Below are 22799 nucleotides of genomic sequence, written 5' to 3' on the forward strand. Positions count from 1 at the left end.
TCTGACTAGAGCCTGTCCTTCCTATGATCCTGGTTGTGTCAGAACTCCTCAGAGTCAAGCTGTCTCTGGGATTCTGTGATTCTGAGATCCTGGGATCTTGGGCTTGTTAGAGCACCTGGTACTGCAGCAGCTTTCTCTGGGTGTGTTGGGACTGGCTGCAGAGTTTGCATCCAAGGTTTGTTCAGGACACCATCCCAGAGAGACCAGAAGTAACCTAAGCCACTCTGCTGGCAGAGTTCCTGTAGGCCTGGTCCAGCTGGTCCCAGTTACTCCCCGTTTGGGGACAGATGTTGTATCTTCCTCACCTCTGATCCTGAGTGTGTCAGAGAGCCTGGGAGTGGAGCTTCCTCTGGGTGTTGTGGCCTGAATGTTGTTTTAAGCAGTTTAATTTATTGTGATTTGTTATGCTTCTGTGAAAAATGAATATATTTGCTCCCTGCTTTATTTATTATAGGATGAAATTTAAAGCTGGCAGTTTTTTTCTAACCCAGCTAGCTCCCAAATAATTGAGACAGAGACCTATGAAGTTTATTCGATAAACTTTAAACACAGTAACTGGGCAGATGCTTAACCCTCTATGCTATCTAGCTACTTTCCCAGACACACATCCCAAGTTCCTTGGAGTTGGAGTCTCACCCTGGCTTGCTCTACTCCATGTATGTCCTCACGGACAACTCCCTTGGCGATTCCTCCTCATACCTGACCCCTTGGCCACCTTCTTTCTCCACCTGCCTCATGGCCCTCTTTCTCTGTCACCCTCACCTGTCAGGTGGCAGACTTGTCCTGGTTCTTCTCTCTGGGAATTTTTCTATCTCTTCTGCACAGTCATTACTGTTCAGCCTTTTATTAATCTCAGAGACAATTGGGGAATATTCTTTATGTCACATTGATTCAGAAGATTCTTCAATATTCATAAAAACGCCTATGCCCAGACTATAACTAGATCTTGGGGCCCAGAAATCAGCATCTAAATACAACAGAACCCAAGACACTTCTCCAACATGTTGCAGAGTGTATTGCCATTCTATATCTTTAGGTTTCTTGCCTATAGAATCAACCACATTGAAAAATGTTCTTGAGAGAAGTGCATGTGTGTGCACATGTATGTAGAAAGAGAGCATTATTCCACATACACTGTGAAATAATAACTCTGTAATACACAATAACACAACAGCAGTATGTACCATTAAGCACTATACAGTAAAGATGACACAAAGATTTGTGTAGTGTATGTGCGAATTTTGTTTGCTTATTTGCTTATTTTGAGACCGTCTCATGTAACCCAGGCTGGCCTTAAATTCGACATATAATGCAAGATTACCATCAGCTCCTGCCCTCTTGTCCCCTCATTCTAAATGCTGAAATTTACAGGTATATGCCTTTACTTTCTCACAAAAATTAAATATTTTTTCTTTGTAGTTCTGGGGATTGAATTCAGGGTTCCTGCATGTTGGGTAAGGACCGTACCATTGGAGGTATCTCCCTGCCCTCATTTCTACTTCATTTCATAAAAAGGATCTGAACATCTGGGTTTAGGGAGTCTACGGATGTCTTTAATCCAATTTCTAGAGGATGTCAAAGGATGATTGTGATTCTGAAACTGTCCATGTCATTGCAGTGCTAGTGAAATCCAGAAGTGTGCTACAGTCACAATTGTATTACCTATGCTTCTGTTGCTGGTGATCCATGCCTGAGATCGTAGCACTTAGAGGTGGAGACAGGAGGAGCAGGGTTCAAGGCTAACCTTGCCTACTTGGTAGGCAATCTCAACCAAAACTGATCAACTAAACAAACACTTAGAAAAGAAATTATTACTGTAGACAGGGGTGGGTGTGGGTGGGGGGTATTTGTCTGTGTGTGTACAGGGGGTGGTAGGTATTTGTGTGGGTGGGGGGGTGGAGAGCACTGGGTTAGTATGGTGACAAGATGGCAGCTGTGTGAGAATGCAGGCAAAGCTTGAACTGAAGCCTCAGCTTCTGAGTAGGGAGGAACCATCTCTGATCAGAGAACCACCCAGAGAGATTCCTCTTACCGACTTTTACCTGCCACATCTTGCAGACTCCAGCTCTAGCTGCTGGGTTGGTCCAATGGCTGAAGAAAGCCCCAGCCTCTTTAAATCAGGCCCAGGGCCTGGGCTTTGTTTGCCTTTTCTTCCAAAGAGCCTACACTTTGCACTGATTTTACTTGCATTTTTTTTCTGACTGCTGGTGGAGGGAAGCACAAAAAGGGAAAAAAAACAATGGACAAAACAACTATTGTTACCCTCTTCATTGCATCCCAGGGAGAAGCTGTATGGTCCCTGAGGAAAACAGAGTGTCAGCATCAGTGATGGGACCTTGAAATGGCCCTTTCCTGTCTCCTGATGCTGATCAAGATGAGGGGCGATCTGGAGTCCACTGACTGACTCCTTCTCAGTCATCAAGGGAAGTGGAACAGATTAGTGCTATCTAGACCTGCTTCCTGTGCTCCAACCAAGAGAGCTTTTCCCAGAATGCTAGTTAGTGGGGGAGGGGGGAAACGGGGGGGCAGGAAGGGGGGAGCAAGCTAAGCCAATGCTTATGTAGTCTGCTGCCATGTGAGAGAGAGGAGTGTACTGGGGTGAGCAGCCATTTACGTCTGCAGGACCTGTCTTTCTGTTGGATCCCACCCTCTGCAACATTAGAGGAGCTCCCCAGAACCCCTCCCTCATCCAGTGTCTGCTCAGAGCCTCTCACCAGCTGAGATGAAAGAACTCCGACATGGTTCACGCTAGCTGTGAAGACAGCAAGACATAAAGACACCTTTCTGAGAGGCTCTCAATCCTTCTGCTTAAATCTATGTATTTAAACATTTTTTATAAGGTTTATTTCTTTGTGTGGCGTATGACTCTCATGGAGATAAGCAAACACTTATTATATTTGCACAGAAGAGGGAATTCCTCTTTATACTGTAAACATGGCCAAAACTCCATGGCAAGTGAGGTCATAGGCCAGAAGTGGGGATCTGATCGTTTTTGCTTTGTTAAGTGGACATGCGGTCTAAATATTTCTGATTATACTCATAGATTAATACTGCTTTCAGCCTTGATTGGAGGAGTTTCTCTTTGTGTTAGTTTAGTGAAGACTCATCCCTGGTCAAAATGATGAGAATAAGTGGTTGTTTAATGCTCATCAGTGCAAATGGGACATCTGTGTCACCAGTGTCCCTCCCTTCAATGCCCAGAGAACACCGTGAAGGTTTCGGGAAGGAAGAATGTAGGAGTCAGAGGACGAGGTGAGGAGTACTGTGAAGAGCTGCTTTCTGGATGTGACATGGCCCTTGTCCTCATGACTTCAAAGCAACTGAGGTGATATGCACAAGAGACTGGTGAGGTGGCTTAGCAGGTAAAGGTGCTTGGTGGCAAGTTTAATCTCTGGGACCCACAGAGTAGAAGAAGACAACCCACCCCTGTTAGTTTTCTCTGACCTCCAAATATGCAAGGTGGCATTTACGTGGACTATACCATGTTGGGTTTTGAAGATTCTTCACACACAAGACTCTAGTCTTTTCTCAGGTTTGCGTTATGTATATAACCCCCATACACACACACACACACACACACACACACACACACACACACACACGCACACACATACACACACATGTATACATACATATGTATGTATACACATGTATACATACACACACATACATACACATACACACATGCACATGTGTGTACCCTGTGACATGCACAAGATTGGATTCATCAACATTCTATCACAGATGGGGCATGGGTTCATGAGGCCTCCCTTCTTCCTGAGGGGTCATTTCAGTTAATGGTCCCTGAGGGAGTGGAGTCACTTCTTCAGTCATAGGGACCCTGGTAAGGTGCCAGTGTCCAGTAAAGAAGCCTCAACACATACTGGTGTAAGCATCCCTGATTAAACTCAGATAGACACTTAAAGGGGAGACAAAAAGGGAAAGGAGATGGGATTCAATCAAAGGTGAGTGGGGGGGGGAGATAAAAGAAGAGTGAGGGAGGATAAATATAATCAAAAGGCACTATATGTACATACATATATATATGTACATGCACATGCATATGTATGTATGCCCATGAAATTGTCAAAGAATAAATTACAAAACAGAACTGTTTTTCCTTTTCTCTTTTTGCTAAGGGAGATTATGACCTGGCTCAGGAGATGCTCTGATGAGGTTATAATGTAAAGTGTGACCAGTGCCTTTGGGATTCATAAGAGGGTTGGGACATGTCCAGGACTATAAAGGGAGTCCTAGTGAGATTTCCAGGAAACTAGGCTTCCAGTTGGGAAAAGAGAAAGACAGTAAGAAAATGTTGCTAATTGTGTTGGAATTCTTGACTATGAGTTGGCAGAAGGCTTTGACTCCAGAGTAAAGGGTTCCTTAAAGTTTTCCTGTTCCCACAACCTCCCCTTTCTGTCCTGCCCCAGAATCAGAACTTCTCAGAGAACACTGCTGGGAATCACCCCTGTGTTCTTATCCGTTGCTCTAACAGCTATCCTGCCCCACTCTCTTGTAATTTGGTAAGTAAGAACATTTTTAGTCCAGGATAGGGGCTCACACTTGTAGTCCCAGCATTTGGGAAGCAGAGGCAGGAGCCTAGGTTACAGAGCAAGACCCAAGTGGGGGGGCGGAGAGGAAGAGGAGAAAAAGGCCACACCTATGCTGAACAATCATTCTATAAGGCTGGATGACTGATGGCTGAGAGCTGGAATGTTACAGGTTGGGAGCCAAAATTATCTTGGGCTATCTACAGTCCCCTTAATTGCCAGTTATTGCTCATATCTTCATGTGACCTAATATCCTTGTGACTGAGGCAGTTTAGAAAGAGTGAAAATTTTGAGAAGGGACTGAGTTCACCCAGCAGCCTGGTTGAACTCTGTTGTCAACAGAGGATCAACTGGGAGGAGCAGAATTGTGGTCAGAATGTAATGAGAGAAGAATAAAAGAGAAAAAGAAATTCCAGCAGAATTACTGCTTAAGACCTTTTATATTCCCAGCTGTAAACCTGAAGATTTCTAGGAATTGCATCAGGAACCCTATTTACTGGTAAGGACAGGCCCTAAACACCTGTTCAGCCTTAGTGGCACATGGTTTCCAATCATATCCACCCAGGGCATTTCAGGGACCACCTCAATCCCTTCATTTATTAAAAGGGTCGCAGTGGTGGGGGATGGGTGGTCCTCAGAAACTTTTTGATTTGTCACCTGAGAGCCACCAAAATGGTCTCTATAGCTGGTGCTAAGACAACTAACTGTGACTCTCCCTTAAGGAGCCCATCGCCATACTTGGGTATGCCTTACTTTTTGTTCCTTTCCCCTCAAGAGCACATACCCAGGTGTGGTGTCTTCTACCAGAGCGCTTCTCCTTCTCCTTCCTCTCATGCTTATAGTCTGCGTTACATTATTGCTAATAAAATCTCCAGCTCTGTGTCAGGTGGCCACTTCTAAAATTATTTTCTGTCTTGGAGACAGAAATCCCTGTTTGGTCTGAATCAAAAGACATGGGGGAGCTCTCTGTGCTGCTGGGCACGGCAGTGTGCAGCTGTGCCTTGTGAAGGATGTCCATGTAAACTCTGGCAGAGTGAAAGACAGAGTCCTTTCGGGGATAATCCGACCAGCACCTCCTGCTGACGAATAAGGAGATGTGAGAAGGAGATGAGGTTGAGGTCTATTCGAGAACCAGTGTATAGGAACCTTGTGCTTGGCCGCTGGCCTGGGTACAGATGATGGAGATTAGGTCCTTGAGTGCTGTCAGTGATGTGATTGTCACCCTAGAACGACTTTGGTCCATGAATCCCAATGCCCTTGCAACCAAAGGCAGCTTCTCCAAGGTTACCATGGCTATGCCTGAGGATCTCAGAGAGGCCTGCTCCAATGAAAATATCCATAAAGAGTTCAAGGGCCAACTGTATCCCAAGCCTGATCACCCAGTGGTCCCCAGAACCCATAAGGGGAAGAAGACTGACTCCTCTAAATTGTCCTCTGACTTCCACAGGTATGCTTTGGCACACATGTATAATAAGTCATGTAAAAATGTGCATGTATTCTACCTAATGAGGAAGACGGGGATTTATACTAAAGAGACACTGTGCCTCCCTGTCCCCTTCTCAACCTACTGAACAATGGATCCCAAAAGAATCCAATTTTTTACAGTTGGTAGTAGGAAAAGCTGAATGAAGCCTTGGTGCCAGACAGAGGAGGAACTGGCCTCTTAGACAGAGACTGCACACAGATCTGAAAACTTAATAACATGTACTTATTCTAGGCTTTTGTCTCATCACTTCTATAAAACTGTAAGCCTGCTACAGAAAGAGAGGAAACCAGGAGCCTGTTGCTTCCAGGTTTGGCCAAACTGTAAATAGATCCATTTCCATTTGTCAAATTGTTTCCTAATTGCTTTCAAAGAGTTTATGGTTGTATGTGGCCTCCTGTAACCCCAAGGCCGCAGACACGAAGGAAGCAGACCCATCCCCTGTCTATGAAGCTTCATTTCCAGCCTTATGACATCATAGCTATGTGGCTCTTTTTCTTTGCTGCCTGTATTTGAAAATGACGCAAGGATACCTCACTAGCTGGAAAACCCAAAACCCCAGTGGAGTCCTCCTCAGTCTTGACTCTTAGTCACCCATTCCCAGAGAACCTTGGCAAACTGTTTTGGTTTGTTGTGTTGTAATCAAATAAGGTCTAGCCACACTGGCCATGCGTCGATGGGGTTCTAATATTTCCCTTCTAGTTATGTTCTAAATGCAAACAGAACACGACTTCTACTTATTTGATCATCTAAATTTGGTCCAGTAGCTACATGCTACACCGGAGAAGTTTCTTTTTTCATGAATTTAAAATAGGGCACCTCTTGGTGTCTGTTAGAAGTGTGTTCTGAGGACTTTTGGTCTCCAGCTTCAGTTCTTTTAAACAGCATTCCCATGGAATAGAACTTCTGACTTTCCACTTGGAAATCATTTAAGGTTTACTTTTGATTTTAATTGTGGGCATGCATACATTTGTTCATGTAAGTGCCGGCAGGTAAGAGGCCTTAGATCCCTCTGGAACTGGAGGTTAGAGGGTGATTTTGAGCTGCCTGACAGGGGTGCTAGTAATCAGACTCAGGTCCTCTGCAGGAGCAGTACGTGCTCTTAACTGCTGAGCTATCTCTCCAGGTCACATTTAGAAGTTTATAATTCTTCACATTCCCCCTCCTCTCCTGTAATATTGTAAAACTTCTCATGAATGCTTTTGCTTTGTTTTTTGGATCTGCTACATCCTTCTGAATGCTAGGATTATAGGTGTGTACCACCACACCCTGCAAGTCTTGTCTTCATAAAATTCAGTTCTAAGCATGGGCATGATCATGAGTTTGCACCTGGCCTGGTCTACATAATAAGAACCTGTCTTAAAAACAAACAAAACAGGGAGCTGGAGAAATAACTCAGTGGTCAAGAGAACTCAGTGCTCTTGTAGAGGTTCCATGATCAGCGTGTTGCCTGTAGCACTAGCTCCAGGGAATTTGGCAACCTCTTCCGGCCTCTGGACCACTCCAGACATGTAGTAGTGCTTTCCAGATGAGAAGACATATATGCACTAACCAAAAAGAAAAAAAATCAATTTATGAATTAATGTTCCCTGAAAAAGTGCCTATGTTGAAGATTCTACAGACCAATTAGCACTTCCTGACTGTGAAGGGTTGTAACAATGCTGAGGCCGGGCGGTGGTGGTGCATGCCTTTAATCCCAGCACTTGGGAAGCAGAGGCAAGCGGATTTCTGAGTTCGAGTGAGTTCCTGGTCTACAGAGTGAGTTCCAGGACAGCCAAGGCTACACAGAGAAACCCTGTCTCGAAAAAAAAAAATGCAATGTCGGCTGAGAGCCAAACTTGTAGTTTAGTCCTTTAGCATACACTTACCACACACCTCTATTGCCCATCAGACATTCCTTTGGTCTATCGGATAAAGCCTTTGTATTATTACAGCAGATTTCGAGCTTTCACAAGCTAAGGATGGCGTCAAATAGCTTCTGAAACAGTTTCTACACTCTGCTGTAGCCTCTCCACCTGTTGTCCTCACCACACATTGGTGGGAGCATTATTAAAAGTAGTCATTAATTTATACCTGCTTTTTTGTTCTGTGCCTATAAAAATGCATGCAATCACTTCTATAGCAGGACACGTCATTCCAGGGAATCTAAATCCATTTCTCTGGGTTATGGTCATTAATATTTGGTTCATGGTAAATTCCCTTTGGGGTAACAGCAGGCTTTACATTAACATCTTCTCTAAGTTTTTTTTGTTTGTTTGTTTGATTGATTTTATTTTTTAACAGTGTCTCAATCTGTAGTCTATGTTGGCCAGGGACTTAGTTACCCAATTTGACCTCTCAAACTCATGGTGATGGTCCTCTTGCCTCAGACTCTTTGAGTACTGGGAGCTACCATCCTTGGCTATAAAGTGCCCCTGCACACACACACACACACACACACACACACACACACACACACACGCACATACACACACCCCAAGGGTTGAGCACTGTGTTCTAGAATCTGGAAGGAAACAATAGCCACCTGAAAGAGTAACTAGATTTTGCATACACACAGGTAAACAAACAGGATCAAAAGGTAAGGTGAAGAAAGTCTATGTCCATACAGAGGGTTTACATAGAAGACCCAGAAGGACATGGATGACAAGAGAGCACAACTTTAAAGGATGACCAGAAATTTTCCTTCTGGTCAGGGCTGCAAAAGCAACTTCCCAGGAGGGTGACCAATACATGCTGAAGGATGTGAGGAACAGTGTGCTATTCCAAGAGCCCAGAAGCGATTTCGTGCTGTGGGAGTATAAGAGGGGAGGCTGGGAAATCAGGAGGGAACAGGGAAGTGAGTGAGAAGGTTAAAGACAAGTGAGGAGCAAGTCTGGAATTGACTTTGCTGAAATAAGGTCTACAGTGTTGTTCAGACTTTTCTGAAACACTCAGTAGCCCAAGCTGGCTTTGCTCTCATGGCAATCGTCCTGAGTTACCATCCTGTGTGCTGTAATTACAAGCATGAGGCACTATGACTAGCTTTAAAACATTCTTTTTTATTGTTGTTGTTTGTGTGTGTGCCATGGTAGGCATGTGTAGGTTAGAGACATTTTCTCCATTCGCCATTGTGAAGCCTGCACAGGAGCTGAGTCATCTCATGGGGTTGGTCTCTGTCTGTTTCTGTCTGTTTCTCTTCTTTCTTCCTGACTGGGTACACTATTTCTGATTTTCAGTTTCCTGAGTGCTGAGATCACAGTCTGCATCAGCTTGCCTACTTCTACATGACCTTGCTAGCAGGAATGAGAAAGAAATGGAGAAAGATTGAAATTCAGTAGTATTAGCGATGAGGCAGTGGTGATGGGGCTGAACGATAGACTGGGTCAATTTATTGGAGAGGAAATTCATCAATGGTAACACTTGCTCAGCACTGGGTGTCGATAGATTGAAGCAGACAAACCCAGAACACCTACTGTTTTGCAGCTATTATTTGGTACATCACAATACCATGCACATAAAACTGTTCAGAAATAGTCCCTTAATAAGCAAGTCTTTGTAGCATTCTCTGTTCTTGATTTCACTTTACTTCCAATTCAAAATTCCTTTCAGAGAGCCAGAATCATCGGAGCTTTTTACTGAGTCTCTTGATGTATCTCTAGTTTTAACATTTTCAAGTTATTTGCAAGCAAAACACGAAAAGATGATTTCCAATCACATGTTTATCCATTAGGGTGTTGCTAGCTTAGAATTCAAAGGCAGTTTGAGAAGAATGCATTATGACCACAAAGACCAGAGGCTGGGTCATAATCACTCGGGCACACGGCATCTTTCTTTGTGGCTCACAAAGAATAGGAACACATTTTTTCTTTCTTTTTTTCTTTCTTCCTTCTTTTTTCTTTTTTTGTATTTCAAGTCAGCTTCTAAGAGTGCACATGATCATAAGCACAGATATTTTTCTTGGGAAAATGGTTTTGTAGCCTACTGAGAGCAGCTCAGCCTGCTTCTCCATTTTCAAGGAAGATGAATGACATATGCTCAGAATTACTTGTTTTTATAGCTGGACCCTGGAATTACATAGCAAGGGATGGATTCTTCCATCAATATGAAGGCGATTCTTTAAAGCTATCTTAAGGGTCAAAAAGTGACCAATCAAATTGACTTTGAAGAGATCATTTTAAATCATCAAAAATTTGGGAACTTTATCCCTGTGTATGTGATTCATAGGATATCTGAAGAGTTGGAGGCCACCTGTTGCTAGATTCAGGGATCTCTCTCTCTCTCTCTCTCTCTCTCTCTCTCTCTCTCTCTCTCTCTTTTCCTCTCTTTCTCTCTCTCAAATGGCCACCAAAGGATGTTATTTCATGATATGTGACAATGACTTAAAATTCAGATATTAGCGTCCATAAGAAAAGTGTTGCTGGAGCGCAGCTTTCTCGTTAATTTTGTTCTAGTTCCAGCAATGCTCCCATGGCAGGTGTGAGCAATCCTGACAAAGGCCTTTGAGCTCAGAAAGCCTGAAAAGAAACCTGGATGTTGGCAGAAACTTAGTGGTCTGTGTCCTAAAAGCTTTTCTTCTAAAAGAAATACACATAAGTAAATGTTATTTTCATTCACAGATGCTACTATGGTATGTAGGATAACTGTCATAGGATAAAGTAATGGATATAGTCTTATTATATTTGGGACGCCTATTTTCACACTGTCAGTAGAGCACAGTTATTGAGAATAAATGCTTTAAGATCATTCTTATTCCTTGAATCTTGATCAGTTGTCTGCAACTTTGAGCTAAATGACTTAGCCTTTTTTGGAAGCATCAGATTTTCTATGAAAATAAGGGATGGATGGCAACATTTGATAGATTTGTTAAGTATGAAGTGAGTGAGAGATGTTAATTAGCTTAGTGCCTGGAACATGGTAGGTGTGTGGTTCATTGTATTATGACTGTCATCAACTGATGATGTCACTGTCACTGTTGGTGTTTTACACATAGCATTGCCCATGGGATTCTGCTCGTGTCATTCTGCACTCAGTGCCCTCACTATGAACTACCATCTTCAGAAAAAGTGCCCACAGCTGCATAATCTACCATACTTGACCAGAGTGGGAAAAGAGTAGAGGAAGCCTAGGAACAAAACAGACTGCAGGAGTGAAGAGTTCGGGGCAGCTGTTTGCAGCCTGTGAGAGGGATGATGGGAATTTTTTTAAGGTTAGTCTCTGGCCCACCTTTTCTTACGGAGAATCCAAGCTTTTTTTATGACTCATTGATGACAGCTTTGATCTGATTTAGCAGCTAAAGTCTTTATTTAATTTTTGAGAGTGAAATTTTTGTCTTTTCTGTTAGATTACTATGACACTTTTTTTTTTTTTTTATTATTTCCTACCAAAGAAGCTCTTAGAAAATTATGAGGGTGCGAGTCTTGGAAACAGCTTTCTTCCTTCTGGCCCTGGTGCTGCCTTCCCTCCACCTGAGCTTTCTCTGCTCTTGGATCATCATGGTTCTGGGTTTCTGCAAAGGAGCTGGGGCCCAGGGAGCCTGTGGTCTGTCAGCTATGAGGCTGCTAATCCCCTCAGTTTAGATGGGTCCTAAGCAGTCAAAGGAGAGATGGTTGCTCTTCAGGAATATTGTTAAAGAAACTACAAGTCCCTTTTCTTGGTCTTTACAGATTTTTTTTTAACACAGTTGAAAGGGGAGAGACCTCCCACCCCAGCCACAACAACTCGCCAGTACTCCATCTCGCCTCTATTTAGTCAAATATCAGAATTCCAGAACGTAGTAGTTGTGGGGGTAGGAGTAGGGGTGGGTCTCCAAGTACAGTTTGAAAGCAGAACCCTTGTAGTTCCTCTTCTTCATCCACTTTAAAAATCACGTTAGAGTGTTCAACAGATCTCAGTTCTTTTCGCCTCCTGCACTTAATGTTCTGACATACCCTCGGGGGAAAATGCCTTCAAATTCTCCCATTGCAGGATCTGTTCGTTGCACTCAGCTAATCAAAAGCAGCACACCAGACTCCAGCATCCCTACATATTCAGGTTGGATGCAAGGTAAGGACAAAACAAACACTCGGACCTTAGCCAATGTATTGCTAGCTCCCAGCAGGGTTCAGAGCCCTGGGGACCAGGAAGGGGTGGGGGGTTGAGATGGGAGGGGACTCTGTTTATTGGTAAGAGTAGCTCTCATCATCGTACTCCAACTCATCATCTTCCGTCTCATCCAGCAGGCCATACTTGAACTTCCGGTAGACAGTGCCATCTTGGCCCATATAGACGATGTCGTCCTCGTCATCCTCATCGTAGTCCCGGTCCCTGTACTCAATCACCTGGTCTTCATCAAGATAACTGCTCCTGTAGGAGGAGTATGACACCGTGGGCTCTGACAGCTTTTCATAGAGCCCCTTTGCCACAGGTCGGCTTCGGGACTTCCGCCACACGACCACAGCAGCCCCCAGCAGCAACAGCAGCATGGTGCCTGAGGTTGCCAGCAGAGCAGTCTTGGTGTGCTCATAGAACTCAGCCTCGCTGGCTGGAAGAATGCACTCATCTGATGGAGGCCGTCCCAGAGGCAGCAGCAAAGGGGAAAAAAGAAACAATTGGGAAAATCAAACTGTGAAGTAAAGAACTTTTTTACTTCAACATCTAAGAATTACATCTAAAAACGGTAGAATCATTTTTTTCTAGTTTCTTAGGAGGCAATTGCTCTACAAAAACTCAGTATGTATCCCCACAGAGTCTACATCTGATAAAACCAACCAATGCTCCTAGAATGTTAAGTTTGAAATCCAAAAGGGACCCAGATCCCTGTTTCCTGGGCCAGTCTCTAAGGGTCCAACGCTCTCGGTGATTCTTTGATTCCTGAGGAATGAGTTTTTGTTTTAGTTTTTTTCCTTTACTGCTAAACAAGAACTCCGATTTTTTTCTTCTAAAATGGAGTTATCTCTCTAACTATCTTTTAGACTGGTCCAACATGGCTCTCCAACCCTTCAAGAACAAGAAAGCATAATTTATAAAGCCCATGGACTCTTAGTCATTTGTGGCCTTGGGAAATTTTGGGACCAATTTGTTGTGATAGATGAGAACTGGTTTGTAAAACAAGTGGATTTTCCAACCCATTAACTTCAAGTTTAGGTGGGATTCTGGAGGCAAATCCTCTGACCGCTATGTCTTGCATAGACTTGGGACTTCCTGAGCAGGAATCAGAATACTCTATTATCTTAACTTTCTGACTACCATCTTAAATGACAAGGGCTTTATAGTATAATTGAAAAATTTTCAGAGCCCTGACCTTTCTTAGTCATAAGCCTCTGTTTTCAGGGCTTCACTGAAAACACACACATTTATGCACATGCACACACGCACACACACACACACACACACACACACACAAACAGACTCAGTACCAGACAGGACCAAAAAAGCTCAATTGAAGAGTTAAGCATTTAGTTGATTTTTCTTATTTTATACTCATTCATTCATTCATTCATTCATTCATTCAGGCAGTATGACTTGAGTAGTTTAACTAATTTTATTTCCTTTTCTTTGTCATCTACAATACAGTAAAGCAAAAAAAAAAAAAAAAAAAAAAAAAAAAAAAAAAAAAAAAAAGTCTGAGGAAACGCTATCTGCCCAGTTGGTTGTAGAACTTTTAATACACAGTAGACTCTTCCTCTCTGCCCCTTCATTTCCCACTTTCTCTCACATTCTCTACCCCTCCACAGGGACCTTACAACTACTCCTACAACTGAGTAACCCCAGCAACTGACAGCCTCTGCCCTGCCCCTGCAATGATGTTTACTGGGGTTTCTATTTCATTCTAACAGGATTTTCCTCTAAAATAGCAGTATTATCATTATTGTATTTAACATTACCCACGCCAGCACAGACTTGTCACCTGGAGGAAATATGATCACACTAGAGGGGCAGATAAGTAATCTGTCTGTGGCACGTGGTTCTTGAGGCAAGAGAATCCATACTGGGCCTTTGGAGGATGTTTTCAGGGTGCTGGATGCACTCATATCTTACTATCCTTGGTATTAGGCCCCTGGCTCAGGGCCAGCCTCTACCATTTGGTTCCTCTGTAGGAGGAAGCTGTCTCAGTGTCAAAGGTATAATTAAACTTGAATATCTGGGCTCTTTATTTCTCCTCATGTATAGATTATATAGTAACTTTCTACCATGGAACTTCATCCTTAATCCAAGAAGACCCTTTTTTGCCTTCTTTTTTTTCTTTTCTTTCTTTCTTTTTTTTTGAGACAGGGTTTCTCTGTATAGCCCTGACTGTCCTGGAACTCACTCTGTAGACCAGGCTGGCCTCGAACTCAGAAATCCACCTGCCTCTGCCTCCCAAGTGCTGGGATTAAAGGCATGCACCACCACTGCCCGACTTTTTCTTTTCTTTCTTTCTGGTAGGGGCGTTGCCCTAGATAGCTTTTAGGAACCAGGAAAAATGATTAAGTTCTTTCTTAGTACAGACATTCAGAAACTGTTCTCAAGAACTTTATGCCTCATGTTTCATTTAAACACATCGATGTAATGAGTGCTGTTGCTCTCAGCTGACAACCCTGCATCAGAACCTTCAGGGAGGTACAAATGAAGATCTGGAGAAACCAGTTGCTCTTGGTGTGTAGGAACGCTGAGGAAAGAGAGGATTTATTAGTTCTTGAAAAGGTGCTACTTGTAAACTAACTGAAAGGCTGAAATAAAGAGATAAATCCATGGCTGGTATTAGTTACGGCACTCAGATTTTCTTTACTTACAAATGGACAAAAATAAACATTTACTGGTTTTGGTCGGGTATGATACATCTGAATCCCAGGGAAGTGGTCTACTTCTGGAGGAGAATGTGTTTTAAGAGTATGCTTTCCACATAGAAAGGATCACTCCATTCAGAAACCTTAAGTTTTATTTTGTTTGAAGATCTACTCATTTTTATTTTTTATGTGTTAGAATGGCTTACATTGGTGGTTCAGTGGTAAGATTCTTGGTGGGCACATGTACATATGAGTGTTTTGCCTGCCTGCATATATGTGCCCTTCATGTGTGTCTGGTGCCTCGGAGAACCAGAATAGGACACTGGATCTCCTGAAACCGGAGTTACATACACTGCAAGCAGCCATATGGATGCTCTTAAAACCTGAGCCTTCTCCAGGCTCTCAGATCTTTCTAAGTTGTAACATACATGGGGTTGGAGGTTGGAGGATAATTGAAGACTTGGAATTGGTAAAGTTGTTTAATTCCTTCTCAGCTTTCAGTGGTATCTTATTTCTAAAGTGCTTCAAATCTCTAATGAAATGGCCAGATTTGAGCTAGATTAGAGTGAGCTTCAGTAGAATCAAGACAACCAATTCCTTCCCCCCTTCCCTTAGGAACAAAGATAAAAAAGAAACAAAATACATTTATGAAGATCAAATTTTAGACTTTGTTAAGATGGGGGTAGCATAATTGTAGAAAGAATGTGAGGCTTTGGGGCTTTGTAGTCTAGTAGGCCCATACTCAGATTCCAGTTGAGCATCTGCAGTATGTATGTGCTTATGTTACTCTTCTTAAAATATGAAGTCTAGTCTCAAAAAATTGAGGTAGCCTGGATGGTCTCTTAAACTTTCATTTTAGCTGAGAGTGGCCCTGAACTCTTGATCTTCCTGCCTCTACCTCCTAAGTGTTTAGAATTACACACAGGTACTATTAAGCCTGGCTAGAGCCTCTTACCTATTGCTGTGGACTTGAGCAAGGTAATCCAACCTTTGGACCTCTGTCTCTTTGTTGATAAAATGGGGTCTGTTTGATTAAGGTTTTAACCTGGGAGATCTCCCCCAAAGGCTTGGGGCCTTGGTTGCTAGTTGATGAGCTGATGGGGAGTGACAGATCCTGAGAATTCAACCTATTCAACAGATGAATCTATTGATGGATACATAATATGATGGCATTACTTAGAGGAGGTGAAAATAGGTTCCACTTGGAGGAAATAGGTTACTGGGGCATGTCCCAGAAGGATACGTTTCCTCAAACTTCTCTGCTCCCTGACTGCCGTGTGATGAGCTGTAATGCTCTACCACGTGCTTTCCACCATGAGGCTGAGGCTCACCGTTGCCTAGAAACAGCAGAGCTAAGTGGCCACTTAACTTAAAATCTCTGACACCATGAGGTAAAATAAACCCTCCTTTAAATAGTTCTCCTCAGTTACCTGTCACAGTGATGAAAACAAACCCAATTAGTGAACCAGGAGGTAGGCGCCCAGCAGGTGCTTTTTGAACTATTCATACTCCTTCCAGTTTGTCCCCATCAACTTTCTGAGGATGTGTCATTTTCCTGCAGGCTGCCCCACCTACCCTCACCTGTGGAACTCTGGCAGTCACAGCAGTCCTGGGATCTGTGGGCGTGGGAGGCATTGCAGCAATGGAGGCAGCGGTTGTCGTCCATGTTCAGCAGCAGGCTAGCTGAGCACCCTGTGCAGTTCTTGCTGCTGGGACCCTTGCATTCCGTGCAGCTCTCATGGCATTTTTTACAGTTAAAGTTTTCTCCCTGTTAAGAACAGGGAAGGGGTGGTTTTTGAGTGCAGAGGTTTTAACTGGGTGCTGGAGTTCTCAAATGGCTGTTTTCTCTTGTCTCTATGAGTAGGGAAGAACGTGATTAGTGGTGGGTGAGCTGGTGTGGGTGTTCTAGTCCGTTTCATCTGTGCTGAGCAAAAGACCAAACCAAGTGTGTACAATTGCAGGAGACTTTAGTTGGACCCTGAACTCGGAGATATGTTAGGAATAATAGTAGGAGAATTCCAGGCTGCTGGAGGGTTTTGTTACAATGTAACAAACTCAAAGGCAGCCAGGTCAAGGACCAGTTGTTGTGTAACTTTGTTACACACTTTCGCAGTCTAGGCATTTCCACAACCCTGCACTTTGCAAAAGCAATATCCCAGGCATTAGTCAGTTACTAATTCCTTCTCAGAATTTAGACCTGTTACTGGCAAGGTCACTACTCTCACTTGGCAACCTCAGGAGCAGAGGACAAGGGCAGTGGCTCCCTTCTTAGTCATTTCCAATTTGATGCATTTCCCAGCACTTTGCATTTGTCAACACATAGGTGGTACATCGGTTTCCATTTCTTTTTATTTATGTGTCCATGTGCAGGATTTTTTGTTGTTGTTGGTCTATGTATCTATGAATCTCTATCTATCTGTCTGTCTGTCTGTCTACCTATCTTATCTATCATCTATCTATCTATCTATCTATCTATCTATCTATCTATCTATCTATCATCTGTCTAATCTATCATTTAACTACCTATCTATCTAGGTAAGGTCTTGCTACATAGCCTAGGCTGGCTTCAATGATCCTCCTGTTCCTGTGCTAGCCTCCTGAATGCTGAGATTCGATTTCTACATTCCATCAAGCTGGTATTGTAGTTTTCTTTGGCCCTTACTTTTTTATATTAGTTATCTGCTTGACTTCTATGGTTTCTGGATTCAGAATATAATTTCAGAATATTCAGACTCAGAATATAATTGGAGATTATAACTAAGATGATTAAAACTCATTGGAAGAGGGTTCAAGGTCCATGGCAACAACTCTTCCCTTCCCTGGTGCTAGAAATATGGGTGACAGAAAGTCACCACATTTAAATAACAACAACAACAACAACAATAGTTATCGGTGGTGTATGTGTATGTGTATATTTATAGAGAGAGATGCATATGTAGGCATGCATTCGGAGGTCAGAGGACAACTTTTAGCAGCTGTTATCTCCTTCCACCATGGGAATCTGAGGATTACATTCAAGTTGCTGGTTCAGTGAGCACTTTTACTTACTAAGCCATGTCAGTGGCCTAGAAGATACTGTCCTACTGTACACCCGTACCTTCAGTGACGAGGAGAGACACAAGGGTCAGATACTCAGCGGCAGAGCACTTGCCATGCGTGTGCTAGGCACCACTGAAAGTAAATACGTGAAAAGAACAGAAAAAGAGGAGCGGGACTTGCTTTTCTTGAAACAGTTGGGAGTATCTACAATGCCGGTAGAGTGTTTTCAGATGTTCTTGTCAGATCTTCTGGATGCGGCCCTACCTGTGTTACTTCTATCCACATGATTGTCAGTAAATTCTTAAACTTCTGGGAGCCTGATTCTCTGAACTTTAACTTCAATGTCAGAATTCAAAGAGAGCTTATATGCAAATGTGCTGATTTATTTTAATTTAGCCATCGATGCATTTTCTTACGGTTTCTAGTTTAGAAACACAACCAAGAAGTGAATGAATGCAGAAAATCTGTGACTTTCAGGAAAGCTGGTTATCCTATACTCGCTGTAAGATGTGGAGGAAATGGAAGAGCAGGGCCAACAAGCTTCCTCCTGTGTTCACGTACCTTTCTGTTCAGACAGCTGGAAAGAGGAGAGTTGTAAATGGGGACTGAGCATCCTCTGTGGTCATCACAAATACCTTAGGCCCTTTTGGTTCCGGTGAATCAAGTTGAAGCTGAAGGTTGGTAGCTTGACTATTTTATGAATGAAAGAGATGGTGCAGTGCTGTGTGGAGTGGAGTGCTATGTAGGCCATTTTCCCTTCCCAGAAAGACATGTGGGAATTGAGCCCCCCAAGGGTGGGAGTGGGAGAACATACACCAACCCCAGGTCTCAGTACCTTGCCATCTCTGTATTCTCCTACAATACATTCTGGGATACAAATTCCTTTCAGAAGGTGGTAGCTCCACACACAGGACAAGCAACTCCATGCCTCCTTTCCTGAAAGAGACAGAGAGAGAGAGAAAAAAAAACACAGTATGAGACAGATTTCAGATTCTAACCTCTGTTTTGATGTCAGAACCCTTGGGAGTAAGGAAAATGTCAAGTAAATTGAAGCTGAAAGGAGATCGAGGCTATGACAAGTGTTTACAGGACAAAGACTTACAGAATATGCAGTCTCATCCCAGAGACTCTCAGTCTGGACACTGAGAATTTGAGGATGAGAGATTGTGTGTCACAGCAAAAGATTTCTAGAAAATAAGACATCATGTGGAATGCTTCTGAAACCCAAGGGGCCAGGGTGTAGCCTGCGGTAGCCCCTGTGCCCAGCATGCACAAGGAAGGCCCTGGGTTCCATCTCCAGCTGGAAAAGGAACGTTCACGAAGCCTTCCTTTCTTCTCCTGCCATCAAACATTTGTGGTTTCCTTGAGGATTCGAACTCCCATTTGCTAGATAGTTTGAAATATGCATTACTAAATACATAGCTTCCTTGCAGTGGAGCAGGCTGGCTGACCTGTGGGACTGGAACTATGGACTGCTTCCTTTCCAATTTGGCTCAAGTCCAGACCCTAGCTGGTATTCAGTGGTGTGTGTCAGCCTTGGTGGAAACCAGTGACTTAATTGCATGGCCTCCTTTGTTGCATTGCAAGTCCTGAACACCTAGGCACCTGGGATCTTCCACAAAGGATTAAGTTCCTGGGCACTTTCTGTTTATTTTTTTTCTTGTTCTTTTTGGTTTTTCCCCGCTCCCCCAAGGCTAAGAGACTCTATTACTGCTTCTAAGGGGCCCTCTGGCTGGAAAGACAGACCTTTTCACATTTCTTTAAAATTCAGAACAGCTCGCCATCTGCTTTGCCTTACACCAACCTATCCTATTTTCCTCCTCCTCCCCAAAACCAGGCCAGTGAATTCAACTCATACACGGTGGACCTGGAATTCAGCTGTGAGGAGCAATGGGGAGCAAAGAGGCTGCTTGAGAAAATTCAGGGTTCATACTGTGTGGGGAGGATAGATAAAAAGGTGAGCATGCTAAAGGAAGGAAATAACTAACTAGTTGCACACAGATTAAGTCTGTGCCTGGTGCACTCACTTCCCTGACGCCCAGTGCTTCAGAATTCTATTGTTCTCTTCACTCCCCAAGCCTTTCCTCCCCTTCTCTCCCCTCCTCTTCTCTCCCCTCCTCTCCCCTTCCCTCCTCTCCCCTTTATGTCCTGTCCCTTACTTTCCTCCCTCCGCCCTTCTGTTCTGATCCTCTCTTCCTCTTTCCCACAGGGTGTTGCAGTGTAACTCAGGCTGCCTTCAACCTTCCATCCTCCCCCTGCCTCAGTCTTCTAAGTGCTGGACTTACAGTGTGTGCCCTGTGGCCATCAAATAACTTTCTTCTTAACAGCTAAAATTACTAGACAGTCAAAAGTGGGTGAAACATAGGTACTGTGCTCATTCAGACTGCCAATTTTTTCTTGATTTGTTTCCTATGCCCTCCTTAGTGTGACAGTTAATGTTTCAGAAACATTTAAATCTTTTTTTCCTATTTAATTTATAGCCAAGGGTTAGGGGAAATCTTCAACTTCTGTAATCTGTGTGTTTCAAAACCAGAGTTAGCACAAGCTCCACTAACTAGAGAAGGGTATGGATGGTATTCTAACTAGTGAAGGGTATGTGTGGTATTCTAACTAGCAAAGGGTATGGATAGTATTCTAACTAGTGAAGGGTATGTGTGGTATTCTAACTAGCGAAGGGTATGGATGGTATTCTAACTAGCAAAGGGTATGTGTGGTATTCTAACTAGCGAAGGGTATGTGTGGTATTCTAACTAGCAAAGGGTATGGATGGTATTCTAACTAGCAAAGGGTGTATGTGTGGTATTCTAAGGTCAGCAGAGGAGATGAACACAGAGGTTGGAAATGGTTAGCAGTAAGTTCCAGGCCTAAGCTCCACACAGGAGAACAAAGAAGAATCCAACAGGTGGGCCTTCTCCTGATCCACCCAGTGTGCTGCCAGTCACCCCGAATCCTGCCTTGGGGATCCCGTGTTGATGACGTTGGGAAAGGAGTGCTCGAAGATGCCATCCTTAATTTGGTAGGAAATTTCAAGTCCAGTAGAGAAGTGTAGAATTCTTACAACCATCCTCTGACATCATAAATGATATCTCCAATCCACATTAAAAATGTTCAAATGTGGTTTGTGTTTTGTTGGATGTACCTGTGTTAAGACATACCAGTTTACCTAATGATAGTCCTCCCCTGGCTCACCGCACAATGCTAATGGGTAGAAACTAGAACTGTCAGGTTTAGCAAATGACAATTCAGTTATTTATTGGCATCTTGTTTTTTACCACATTTATGTGTGGATGTGACTATGTGCTTTTCAAGTCTTGCTTCTTCGACTTCCCCACTATGATGATGAATCATAACCTGGAACTATGAGCTAAAATAAATGATTCCTCCCCTAAATTGTTTTTTTTTTTTTAATTTTTTGGTAGGGGTATTTTTTTGTTATTATTTTATCATAGCAACAGTTTCAGTTTCTGAAAAACAAAACAAAACAAAACAAAAAGAACGAAAATTAGACAAAGTAAACTACCTTGGTTTCTGGGAATTTGGATATCTAAGATGGCTGGATAAGTGTTTGCTGAGTAAATAAACAGATGAATGGATACCCAGAATTGTCAGGCAACACCAGAAGGAAGGCTGGGAAAAGGCTTTTGAAAAACATGCTAAGTTTAATGGAGCAGAAAGTGGTCCTAGCAGAACGGACTGAAGGAGTCAGCGCTCTGGAGAGGCAGGAGTCAAGGTTGGTCAGATTTATAGTAAGTCACTGTGCTTGGATGCAAAGATGGAGTAAGAGGTAGCGAGGGATCGGGATGAATGTGAGGAATGCTTGTGGAGGAAGAGCCTCAGCTGCAGATATCAAACAGACTAAAATCAGTGCTGGAATGCTTCTAAGCAGAAGAGTGTCCTATTATCTGCCTTGCAAACTCCATCTGATAGCATGGAGGACTGGATGGCCACTAGGTGGCTCATAGTGGGGACAGGAAAAGCACTTAGCTAACTGGTACTAACCAGTGATTCAAACAACAAAGTGTGAGAGTAGAAACCAAGTTATAATGACACTAATGACTAAGAGTGGGGAGGTTTTTAAGATGTCATGTGACTCAGAGACAAACTGTGGAGACCTAGAGATCAAGAAGAGAAAAGGATCATGCCAGTTTACTGTGTCAGGCAAGGGGGAGCCTAATAAAGCCACTCATCAAGGTAGGAAACAGGAAAAAAGTGGTCTGAGAACAGAATGGGAGGCTTGGGGTGTCTGTTGGAAGTCTAATGTGAGATATTCAGCTAGAAATGTGATGTGTGGAGGAATGGAGTCATTAAAACCATTAGTTAGAAGTAGACCCATATGCATCAAGACAATGATGACAATGGCTGGGTATGGTGGTGATCATTTATAGTCTCAGCATTAAGAAGGCTAAGGCAGGAGGATTGTGAAGTCAAGACCAGCCTGGTCTATATAGCCCTTGCATGCACGCGCATGCACATGTGTGCACACACACACACACATACATACACTCACACACACACACATAGGGTGGGGGGAGAAACAAAAATACATACATGTACACACAAAAACTTGATCAGGTTGGCCTTTGTTTGACCCAGGTGTTAGGCATCCTGGCCCCCAAGACTTCTAAATAACTCTGGCTTTTGAATTAGCAGAGTGAGGTTGGGCAACAGTTTAGCACACAGTCTTCAAAGAAAATGTTTATCTCTTAATAACACATATACATCCAAAAATTAAACATGGAGCTGGAAAAATGGCTCAGCACTTAAGAACAGTGGCTATTCTTCCACAGGAGGGGGATTTGACTCCTTGCAACCATCTATAACTCCAGTTCCTGGGTACCTTCTGCCATCTCTGGCCTCTGTGGGCACTTAATACACTTTATGCACTGGCATGCATACATGCAGGCAAAACACCCATACACATAAAATACAAATGCATTGGCGAGCATGGTAGTGCATGCCTTTAATTCAATCAAGCACTCAGGAGGCAGAGGCAGGGACAGGGGC

General features: G+C 43.2%; 1 protein-coding gene and 1 long non-coding RNA gene across 2 annotated transcripts in view; one reads left to right on the forward strand and one right to left on the reverse strand.

Moving 5' to 3' along the window:
* Positions 1 to 11026: 11026 nt before the first annotated feature.
* On the forward strand, positions 11027 to 13020 carry LOC116103635. The gene is made up of 3 exons (XR_004123521.1): positions 11027 to 11218; positions 11977 to 12054; positions 12228 to 13020. It is a non-coding gene; the product is annotated as an uncharacterized LOC116103635 (long non-coding RNA).
* The window catches only part of Pcsk5 (proprotein convertase subtilisin/kexin type 5), a 416074-nt gene continuing 405442 nt past the window's right edge, over positions 12168 to 22799 (reverse strand). The window contains exons 35-37 of the mRNA XM_031389877.1: positions 18631 to 18731; positions 16338 to 16524; positions 12168 to 12550 (exon numbers count right to left, since the gene is read on the reverse strand). Of these exons, the coding sequence (XP_031245737.1) occupies positions 12168 to 12550; positions 16338 to 16524; positions 18631 to 18731 (671 nt within the window). The remainder of the gene's footprint in view (positions 12551 to 16337; positions 16525 to 18630; positions 18732 to 22799) is intronic.

Source organism: Mastomys coucha, unplaced genomic scaffold (genome assembly GCF_008632895.1).
Source record: "Mastomys coucha isolate ucsf_1 unplaced genomic scaffold, UCSF_Mcou_1 pScaffold21, whole genome shotgun sequence".
Taxonomy (NCBI): Eukaryota; Metazoa; Chordata; class Mammalia; order Rodentia; family Muridae; genus Mastomys; species Mastomys coucha.